At 38.2% G+C, this 11,707-nt stretch overlaps 1 protein-coding gene across 2 annotated transcripts in view; it reads right to left on the bottom strand.

Moving 5' to 3' along the window:
- Positions 1-3,432: 3,432 nt before the first annotated feature.
- The window catches only part of LOC134790968 (homeobox protein aristaless-like), a 126,526-nt gene continuing 118,251 nt past the window's right edge, over positions 3,433-11,707 (bottom strand). For both annotated transcript variants that reach the window (XM_063761999.1, XM_063762000.1), the window contains exons 4-5: positions 5,925-6,121; positions 3,433-4,799 (exon numbers count right to left, since the gene is read on the bottom strand). In XM_063761999.1, coding sequence (XP_063618069.1) covers positions 4,487-4,799; positions 5,925-6,121 — 510 coding nt within the window. In that variant the 3' untranslated portion in view covers positions 3,433-4,486. The remainder of the gene's footprint in view (positions 4,800-5,924; positions 6,122-11,707) is intronic.

Raw genomic sequence — 11,707 nt, 5'->3', positions numbered from 1 at the left:
TTTCTGGAAGAGATCGTTCTTTAGTATGATCGTTGTCTGCTGTGGTGTGCAATAAAGATTATTCTATCTATCTATCTCCCAAGTAGCATGGAAGTGTCGGCATTATCAATATAGCAGCCAATTAAGAACTTAGAGTGATTTAAGGGACGTATAAGAGTGTCAGAAAAGATTTAAGCTGTATAAAAGGTACTTTACAGACATTATACAGCTCAAGCTGTATAAAATCATTATAAAGGATTCTGCGGAAGCATGGGGTGCTTTATCAGAATATAAAAAATCTACTATAAAACTAAAAGTGTTGTGAGAGACTACAAGCTAATTCTATCGTAAAAGCTGTATACAGGCTGTATTGTAGTAACACTTGGCACTTTTAGCTGTACAAAAGTATCTGTCAACTCCGTTTTAAAACATTAAGTGTTGTGAAACACTACAAGCTAATTTTATCGTAAAAGCTGTATACAGGCTGTATTGTAGTATCACTTGGCACTTGTAGCTGTACAAATGTATCTGTCAACCCCGTTTTAAAGCTATTTCTTATGGCGTAATCTTACTCTCCTATAAGAATAGTAGTTGTATAACTTCTGTCTGTAAGGGTATTATAAAACCAAATGAATAAATGGCGGCTATAGTACAGCTTTTTTCTGTATTACTGGTAGAGTCGCTTATAACAATCTTTTGGCGTAATTTTACACTCGTATAAGTATAGTAGTGTAATGATTTCTGAAAATAAGTGTATTATAAAACTAAAGGAATATTCGCCACGGCTCATGAGAGCCTGGGGTCCGCTTGACAACTAATCCCATGATTTGACGTAGGCACTAGTTTTAGTTTTTTAGGTATTACGAATGTTTTTAATGAATGACAGTTACAGTACAGGTTTTTTATTTGTTATACGGATCTCTAAAGAGAATTATAACTTATGTACGGAGAACCGAAATACAGCCAAACGAATACAAATATTCTATTATAAAGCTGTTTTAATTACAAAAGCTGTAAAAGACACTCCATTTATTACACAGCACAGCTACTAAGATTATAATGCTCTCCAACTATCCTGTAGGCTGTTTAAAAATTGTCGCCATTTTACAATAAAAAAAAAACGTATTTGTAAATATAATTAAAGAAATACTTGCAAATATTTAGCAGACTAACGCCGTGTTATGATTACCAGCTAAAATAAATTGTTTAGCCTTAGAATTAATATTTATAAATATTTTTGATACTCTAACCTTAAAAACAAACAGTAACTTTACCGATTTTTGATATTTTCCTTATGGTTTCTCTTTGTTATTTTGCAGGCGCGTAAATATTTTGCCAGAAAAGATACACAGGTTCACAATAAATAATAATCCGCACTTACCAATAATGTAAAATTCCATTCAAGTCCTGTATAATATTTACTTTTACTTTTACCATCCACTAATATAACACTTTATTGTCGCCATTACTATATTACGAATGAACAAGATTAAGACATTTTAGTTTCTTAAATGATTATTATTCTCTTGTAATTCTTTCTTATAACTCATTTAAAACTTATATTCTTATATCGTACTTATAAGAGATTATCTGTAGTGTTAAGGTTTCCTGTTACACCGAAATATAGCTGTAATGCAGCTATTATGCAGCTTATGTATTGCTTATACAGCTACTCTACAGCTCTAATAACGCCAAAGGCTGTATAATTTGGGCCCTTTTTTTACTTATAAGGGCTGTATAAGCGCTTATACAGCCTTTGTACAGCCTAACTGTGCAGCTTATAGTATACAAATAAACTTTAATACAGCTTATATACAGCTTGCAATGCTACTTGGGCTATCACTAACTGTTTGGAAATCTATAGCAAAATAGTGTTGTGTTGTCAATAAATTCGCAGGCCTTTGCAGGTGCTTCCAGGGACCATGGTTTAAGACCCCTAGTGTAGAATTAGGGCACAGAATAAATAATAGTACCTACTACCGTACAGAAAGAAAACTTCCTACAAAACCGAAGTTTGACAGCGGTTCAGGGTCGAATCATGCTATCTCTTTCTAATATATGGCACTATCCCTTTCGGCTATTTAGGGTTGTCAAAATTCAAGTGATTATCTTATCTGTGGTCGTGCATGCAAAAGGAAGTCAAGTGGTGCGAACCCTAATAATTGCTCGGAGCAATGCTGAGCCGAGCGGAGCCGAGTTTGGCCGATCTCAGGAGTTTCGCACCCCTGATTAGGGCTACTTGCACCATCCCACTAACCCGGGGTTACCCGATTAAACCTGGAGTTATCATGGTTACCAGTACAATTTGACACTGAGTTAACGAGCAAGTGGCGCTTAGATGCTTTGCGAAGCCCGGCCACCAGCGGAAACATTGCGAAGCCAGCCGTTGTAAATCAATCAGTAAGTACCTTAATTTTTCTTTCACACGCTTTGAACTGCATGAAACTGGTATTACAACATTCGGTTCGGTTCATTCATAGTTTGAAACATAAATCAGTGAACAAGTTCATAAAAGCGGTAGCCGCCCAAGCTTCGCCCATAAAAATACAAGCGTTCAATTAAAGAAATCGTGCTCGGCGTAGGTATTCTTGTTTTAATCGTTAAATCATCGTCTCGTTGCCATATAGTACGTAATTGAATTTTTAGATTAATAGATTGAAAATCCAATCTCTGCAGCCCACGTTGGACGATTAAAAATAATTGAATTACATTTTAATTAGGTGGGATTATGTAATTAATTGAGTATCCGTTGTTTAGTATGATGGATGGACAGGGACGGTTAGCAGGCACTCACTGCGTAACGATTCCGTGATTGATGATTGACGATTGTTCTTCTAAATTGGATTATTTCTCATTGGTTTCTTTAATGGTAGACTCTTAACGTTTACGTTTTGGTAATTGAGTGCGCTTTTTTGTTTTTAGGGTTGGTGTTTAGTCATTTTAAAAGTTGAATTGATTTTCGGCCTTACTTATAACTCTTTTTATTCGTGTTATTGTTCTCTTTATTTATTTCTCATCGTAAGGTTCTTTTATAATATGGTTATAAAAATAAAATACAAAAATTCATACTGAAACAAAACAAAACATTATATTAAATAACCATATTATAAAAAAACCCTTCCTAGGGTGCCGCGGGACAAGGCCCAAGCTGCCGGTGGTCAGGGCCGCAGAGAGAGGAACCGGCGGGCTGTCCGCGCCGTGTCCAAGACTACTGCCTTCTGCTTCTGACCCTTGAATGCATCCGAAGGTGTTGATCGCGACTCTTCGCTATGACCGTTCGCTGAAACGACTATTGGGACAATGATCGCCGATTCAACATTCCACATGGCAGTTATCTCGTGAGCCAAGTCTAGGTAAATACTTACTGGATTTGTTCTTCTCGGCTTTCTTCGTGTTATTTATTAATATTTTTGTGTAAAAATGGGGTTAGGGAGGCAATTTTAAAGACAAAAAATATTTTCAATTAATTTTATTGTACGTGATACCGATATTTTCAATTTCATTTAAAATAACAAACAATACACAAGGTACAGTAAACACTGGTCATGTTTAAGTTTCGTTTTTCATTACTGGATAATTATTACAACGGAATTCTTTGGTGCTATTATTTATAATACAAATTATAAGTTCAAATTGATAACTGGTAATCTAAGTTAGAACATTTTTACTTTTGCTAGTTTGTAGTGAAAAGTAAAAATATATCTTAAATAATTTATAACCATTTTTAATTTTCACTTATTTTGGCTAACAATTAAAAAAATTGTTTAGTTCACTTGCACATGTTTTTTTTTGTATGTTGACCTGAATTATGTTAACTAGTACTGATTCATCGAAACTCTGTACAAAAATATCACCTTTTATATAAATAAAATATTGCTCAAATAATAATAAAACCATTCCTTGTTTGATCCCTTACAGATAATAGTTAATTAACTATAAATATTTAATTGAGACATTAAGGCATTCCTTTAAGTATCTTAACATTACAATAAATAACAATAAGTGGACGGAGATTTAAGTACATTCTTTACATTAACTTAAAGCCTAGCTAATACTTTTTTCTAAATTTTACATTTAAAATCGATTCACGTTCGTATAACGATATAATTCCAATTAAAAACAATACATACACTCCTTTTTTTGGGCAGCCATGTAAAAAGAGATCTCATTTACACATTAAGATCAAGTTTTGTGCCTCATTTATTGTCTAAATACACTGAAAACGAATCACTTTGAATCTGCCATTTAGAGCAAAAAAAAAGTTTATTTCATACGTTTTGATTGCTTTTGAGTGTATTAACGATCTATTCAGTGAAAGAAGCGTCGCATTTCCGAAATAAAATTATGAAATTTAAGATAATATCTTTATTCTGCATTTTACACACGAATACATTCAACAATCTCTGGTTTCCTCACACCAGCATATTATACGAACTATAATACGAGTATATAGCGATCTGTGAATCGATTACCATTGGGTCTTAGCACTGGATCAAATGTCCTAGTTTCAACTGATCAGATCCGAATGGTGTCGCTGCCTCAGCATCTCTAACCTAATCTCATGTTCTCTCGCGGCCATTCTTAAAGCTGCTATGCTCGAGCTCCTTCTTTCTACTTCTGGAGCCGTTGGGGGGGATTCACTGCCTGGCGATATAGGGGGTGACACTGGCGGGGGGTCGGGTGATCTTCTAGGGGGCGCGAGGCCGGCTAGAAGGGAGTGGAATGGAGGGGCAGAGGTGTAGAGGGGGGCGCCGAAGAGTGGGGGTCGGGGGAGGGGTGCGCCGAGGTATTGTGCTCCTAGCATTGGTGTGCTGCCGTATCTGTCGACAAAAGAATTTTATTTAAGTTCTTTTTTATGTAGGTATAGCGATGGTCCGTTGAAGTGGGTTTGAGGATAATTTAAGTCTCATAACACGTGATGCGTTCACGTTTACTAATCTTACTACTTACATTACTTACATTATTTATTTATAGCGCTACTGTTTGTTATCTGATAATGTTAATTACGAAGATAACAAATCAATAACAACAGTAAAATCGCAAATAAATCGAATAATCCTCTTAACCAATTAAGATTACAGTTTTATCAATAATTCTGATATCAATTCATTCAATAGTTTTTGATACAGCGGGTTATCCCCAATAACATCCGCCTGTCGTGTTTATATTGTTCTTTTGATTGTTTAAAACTGTATTTTATAGTCTGACAAATCAATTTTGTCTGTTACCTATTAGGTGAAATGATCATATCAAGATCATCCTTCACGCCTACAATTTTTAAATTTGCCTTCTGTTTCTTCTGACAAGGTGGTTTTCCCGACTATATTTGCCATCTGCCGGCTTTGCTTTCACACAAAAATACATATTTGTATACCGCAGACTTGTAACGAATACATATTTGTAATTATTGTGGTACATTTTTTTGTTTACAATTTAACAATTTTGTCGAATTATACACTTGTAAAGTTTTGTGGGATAGGGCACTGGCCAAAACGAAATATCGACATGTCTGTTATCGAATAAAATCTTAACGTTATAGATCATTTAAATGATCACTACACTGATAGCTAACGCGAAGTACAGGACACGTCCGCTATCTTCTTTTACACATATATACATATATTGGTAGTTTTCTATGCTTATGGCACTGTATTATACTAACAGTTGATGGCTCCTCTACACGATGGACCATCATACAAGATGGGCCAGCGTGTAGAGAGGGTAGTAGTGTCGGATGCCGTATGGCGCGGGGGGATGGTGATGATATGGGATGGCCACGGTGTCGGGTTATCGTCCACACATCAAAGGTAGTGGGCCTGCGATGGTGCGTACGTATACGTACGCATCTACACGTGGCTCATTCCATAGTGCGTGCTCTGAACCATCGGATGGCCATTTCGTTGGTCCAGCGCTGTCCCATCGTGTAGAGGAGCCATGAGACTTACCTAAAAGACGCCAGCGCATTGGTGTCAAAAGGCTTCCTGAAGCCGAACCCCAGTTGCGAGAAGGGGTTGGGCATGGACGCCACCACAGAAGGGGGAGGGGCGCCCCCCGCGCCTCCAAGATAGGGGTTGTAGGGATGCCCCTGCGGACCCACTTTCTCTTGCTTCCGCCATTTTGCTCTGCGGTTTTGGAACCATACCTGTAACAAGATAATATATTTGTTGATATATTTATTAGAGATGCAACGGATAGTTGTTTGGCCGGATACCGGATACCGGATATCCGGCCTGCCCCTCACCGAATATCCGGTATCCGGCCGCCGAATATTCGGCCGGCGGAACTATACCTACATTTCGGTATTTCAGGTGCACATTAGAAATGAGTGCGCGTGGAAGTCAGTGAAATGTTTAAATTGTTTTATAATAATAAACGAGTACGATTATGACCGTGACTGTTTCTTAAATCCAATTTTGTTCACTCCGAAATCAAGCATTGTTACTATCCGGTATCCGGCCGGATAGTAGGTCACTATCCGGTATCCGGCCGGATATTAGAATAATGGCCGGATAGGCCGGATACCGGATAGTACCTAACTGAATATTCGGTGCATCTCTAATATTTATACCTATTTATCCCTAAAGTGCTGTAAAGCGGGTGCTACCTATCAGTAGATAACTTTAGTAGAGTAAAAGGTGACAGTCCATTACCAACCGCAGCTACACTACTGTCAATTTTACTATGGAAATTGACAGTAACAGCGACGCGTTCAGTATCAGTAGTCAGAAATGGAATGTTACCCTTAGACCAAGAAAAGTCTGCAGAGATTTTGACAGCACAGGCAGTGCAGGTGTTATTTTAAATTCTATGAAATTATGACGTATTTGAAATAACACAGGCACTGCGTGTGCTGTCAAAATCTCTGCAGACTTTTCTTGGTCTAACTCTAGTACCTAATACAGTGTAGTATAAAAAAAAATAACATGAAGATTTTAATGACACTAAGGAATGACATTATTACTCATTACTCATGTCATTCTTACATACGCACAGGCGTCTATTTCACCAACTTGACAAAATAAATCGGTATATATGTAACGACGGTGAATAATGAAATGACAATGTTTACTGGTTGGACCATGCAGCAATGTACGGTGAATTGTCGATGTCAGGTCACAATTGACAGCGTGGTAGAACAGGGGCAGGGGTATGGCTAAGGGTCGGTTGCACCAAACTGTTCGTATCGTTAAAGAGTTCGCTAAATTTTTATGTACGGAAAGTTTCATAGTAAAGTGCCGGGGCGCGCCGGCTGACGTTGATCAGTCTGTCAAATGTGGTTGGTGCAACTGGCCCTAAGAGTGCTATGGCTAACCTTGACAAGATCTGGAGGAACAGAGGTATTCGACGTACGACTAAGGTGCGATTGGTTCGAGCTCTTGTCTTCTCGATATTTATGTACGGTGCCGAAACTTGGAGCCTGAAAAGCTGTGATGTGGCTAAGATTGACGCTTTTGAAATGTGGTGTTGGCGAAGACTGCTGCGTATACCTTGGACAGCTAGAAGAACTAACATCTCTATTTTGGAAGAACTCAGTATTACCACACGGCTCTCCGAAGCATGCCATGAACGAACCCTTAGATTTTTCGGACACATTATGAGATCATCAATGCATGATATGGAGAAGTGTATCATCTTGGGGCGAATGAATGGTAAACGCGCTCAGGGTGGGGCTCGTAAGAGATGGTCTGACGCCATGAAGAAGGCGAGTGGCGGCAGCCTGCACCGTGCAGTTCACTTGGCTTATGACCGCAATCAGTGGGGACATGTTGCATGTGGTCGCGATCCTCAGCATTGAGGGAACGAGTAAGAAGAAGAACAGGGGCCTGGTAGTGTGGGCTCAGCTAACCTAAAGTAATGTTACAAAATCAAAAATAGGGTAAATTGTGCTCATGTCTGTATGGTAAGAAGTTACAGTTGCTTATGGATAATTTGCAACGAATGTCACATGCTCGTTGTCACTACTTTAAAGCGTAGCTACAGCTGCTACGCTTGAATTATTGCGTACGAAGCAGATCAGTTAATATTTTATAGGGGCCAAAATGAAACGGTTCGGTTCTCATAGCTAAATATTCAAAAATATCTGAACATGCACTTAAACGTCTCGTTAATAGAGGCACGTTTAAATATTTGTGAGTACATTGGCCGCTCATATATATTTGAAGACGTACGTAATGCGAAACAGTATTACTGTGTTTATTTCTCGCCACATATTAAAAATGTCCATTTATTCGATTTTAATTAAAAGTTTAATCAACGCTTAATTCACTTTAATAAGGTAGTACATAAACGGTTTAAATGTTAATTAACAGATGTTTTCAAAATACCTTTTAATAAAGAAGGTAGGTAGGTAGGTATATGTATTGAATGGTTACAGGATAAAATAATATCGGTTTAGCTATTAGCGTTTACTATGCTAATTTAATTATCACACTTTGTGCAGCTCACAGCTCATTTAATATGAAAGTTATCTATGAAAGAGACAAACTAGATAATTTGATTTAAATTTTCATATTTTACCACTTTTGCCAGTTGCATCCTACAGTAATAGCCCGCTCGCTATCTAATTCTTTATGTATGCTACCTATAGTTTGTCAAAGGCCTGTCTCATTTCAATCATAGACAGATAGAATCATACTATCTTTGTCTTACACTAGTACTAGCACCCAAAAGAAAGGGATGAGTATAGTTTTCCTGGTTCTTACTTACTGACAAATTGGTTTGACCAACTATACAAGTTCTTTATGTCACTGAGGGCTGGTGGGGCGGCGGCAGCGGCTGAAACCTTAACGGCCTGGCCATGACATTGCGCGACTGGCTTAAGCTAAGGCGAAATCCATAGGTGGGAACGAAAGGTCCGATCGCTGTGTCTCGTTCTAACCTATGGTTGCCGCCGCCGCCGTCGCCAGTCGCGCAATATCGTAGCCGAGGCGTTAAGCTCCGCAAAAATAAGCCGGAGTCGAAATGGCGTCTTCTTTCGCAGCTAACGCTTTAACTTCTAGGCCACGCCACCCGTACGGTTACCATCAGTTTCTCACTGACATAAACGCCGTCGAGAACGTAATTTACTTTCTATACATCCCGTTTGCACTAATATGCGAGTGCGAGCGGGACGTATAGAAAGTAAATTACGTTCTCGACGGCGTTTACGTCAGTGACAAACTGATGGTAACCGTACCGGTCACGACGGCGTCACCCATCCCAAGTTCTCTAAGTTTCAACTGCTTGATGAAACAATTTTATTCGTAAGTACGTCTGAGAATCGAACCCACGACCCCCGGATTGAGAATAACACGCCTGACGACTTGTAGTTTTTAGGGTTCTGTACCCAAAGGGTAAAAAAGGGGACCCTATTACTAAGACTCCACTGTCCGTCCGTCTGTCTGTCACCAGGCTGTATATTATGAACCGTGATAGCTAGACAGTTGAAATTTTCACAGATGTTGTATTTCTGTTGCCGCTATAACAACAAATACTAAAAAGTACGGAACCCTCTGTGGGCGAGTCCGACTCGCACTTGTTTTTAACTTCAATTATCAATAAATCGTAATAAAGCCTGATTAAAAACCATAACCATACATATTCCCTAGAATATCAGTGTTACATATTTATGAGTCAAAATTATACGAAACAGTATCGTCATTATGTAAACTGTTATTTTATGGCAATTTAAATTAATTCACTTATGATAAATGCGTACGAGTAAAAACTGTTAAACGCGTTTCTGTAAGTCCACTATGAACTTTTCAAAACTCCTATCAAGCAGCGTTTATTTATTAGAAAATCAACTCTGTGCAGCTAACTTTAAGGTGCAGATTGGAATGCACAAAGCAAATAATATAGGAGTTGGAAATGTTCGCAGTTAAAATGTCGATGTGGTTTTAGCGGATGCTGTGTTAAACAAGAAATTCTGCTTTGTTTACGGCCAAAACTCTCACCGAATTTTCCACCTTATTTCTTTAGCGTCAAGGTTGGATTTTCTTTGGGCGAGGGTAGAAAAAACAATGGCCGATATTATAAATATGACTTCATACGGTGTTGAAGCTCGCGAATGTATAAATGTTGTAATTGGTTGTGTGTGGAATGCGCTACAAAAAGGCCCCGCCGTAATGGTCCTTAACTCTTTGACCGCTAAAGAGGGCTACAGACGCGCACGGTTACAGTGCAATATTAACCTTTATGCGTTACAATAAGGTTAATATTCGCGCGTCATATATGATAGACGTGGTGATAAAAGGGTTAAGATAATAAGTCCTTAGTTCTCTGAAACAGAGTGTCTTTAGATTCATTAAGGTTGCGTCACGTTTTTGGTTCGATATGGCTTAAACTTGGCATTTATATTTTGGCGCTTAATAAGGGCTTTCGTAACACATTGATAGCATTTTTTCCGTTATCAGAACAAAACTGAGGTCTATCTTTTTCTAGAAGTGCCTAGTGTCAAACATAGATATGAATATTTTGGATAATCTTTAGGATAATTTGCAAAGTAAGTATATAGTATATGTACATACTAAGCATGAATAATTAAAGCTTTAATTAAATACTTAGCAAAAAAAGGAACCTTAAGGTTATTATTATTAAGGAAAGATTTAGTACATGTTATGAAACATAGTCACAGAATAAATAATAGTACTACCGTACAGAAAGGAAACTTCCTACAAAACCGAAGTTTGACAGCGGTTCAGGGTCGAATCACAGTATCCCTTTCTAATATATGGCACTATTCCTTTCGGCTACTTAGGGTTGTCACAATTCAAGTCATTATCTTATCTATGGTCGTGCACGCGAAGGGACGTCAAGTTGTGTCAACCCTAATAATTGCTCGGAGCAATGATGTGCCGAACGGAGCTGAGTTTGCCCGAAGGAAGGAGTTTCGCACCCCTGACATAGTCCCCAATTATAGTAGCTATAATTCAACTAATTGATTAGTTTTAAGTTGCAACGATAATTAATAGTGTTTAATGCACAAATAAAATATAGTTAAATAATAGCCCCTCGTATTTTAATAAACTTTTTTACACATATAATACATCATAACTAGGGCATGCAGTACCAGTCCCGGTACCAAGAATTTCTGATTCCCGGTTCTTCCCGGTTCTCAAGGCATCTTTTGATTACTTTTAAGAAATTGTTTGTGGTAGCGTATAATCTTTATGAATGACTTATTTTCATATAAATAATTGCATAAGAATTAATAAATGACTTATTTTATTATAAACAAACACTTAATTGGCGTTCCAACCTATTTTACGAAATTAGCCGGCACATTTGGGTCCCCCGTTTCATAGCAATTTTATTAAATGTTATATAATGTCCCAAGCTAAAGTACTAAAACATTACTACTATTGAAATGGGAATAAATAGTCATATGATGAGAACCGGGTAGGCGGGTAATACCGGTACCGGGTCTTCAGGACCGGTTCTTTTGACACTATAAAATTCCCGGGAATTCCCGGGAATATGAGAACCGGGAATTCCCGGGAGCATGCTCTAATCATATTAACAGAACATCGCCTTAGTAGTAATGGGCATCGTTTAAACCCGCTTGTTGTCCAAATTGGGCCATCAGTGGCGATCGTTACGTCTGACTCCTGACTCTCTTGGGTACGTAAAATGACGCTCGGTCAAGTATGCTTTAGCCTTTAATTTTTGTACAAAAACCGGGCAAGTGCGAGTCGGACTCGCGCACGAAGGGTTCCGTACCATAATGCAAAAATCGGCAGAAAAAAAA

Source organism: Cydia splendana, chromosome 5 (assembly GCF_910591565.1).
Source record: "Cydia splendana chromosome 5, ilCydSple1.2, whole genome shotgun sequence".
Classification (NCBI taxonomy): domain Eukaryota; kingdom Metazoa; phylum Arthropoda; class Insecta; order Lepidoptera; family Tortricidae; genus Cydia; species Cydia splendana.
Note: the sequence above shows the minus strand (reverse complement) of the source record. Positions and strands in the feature narration are given on the sequence as shown.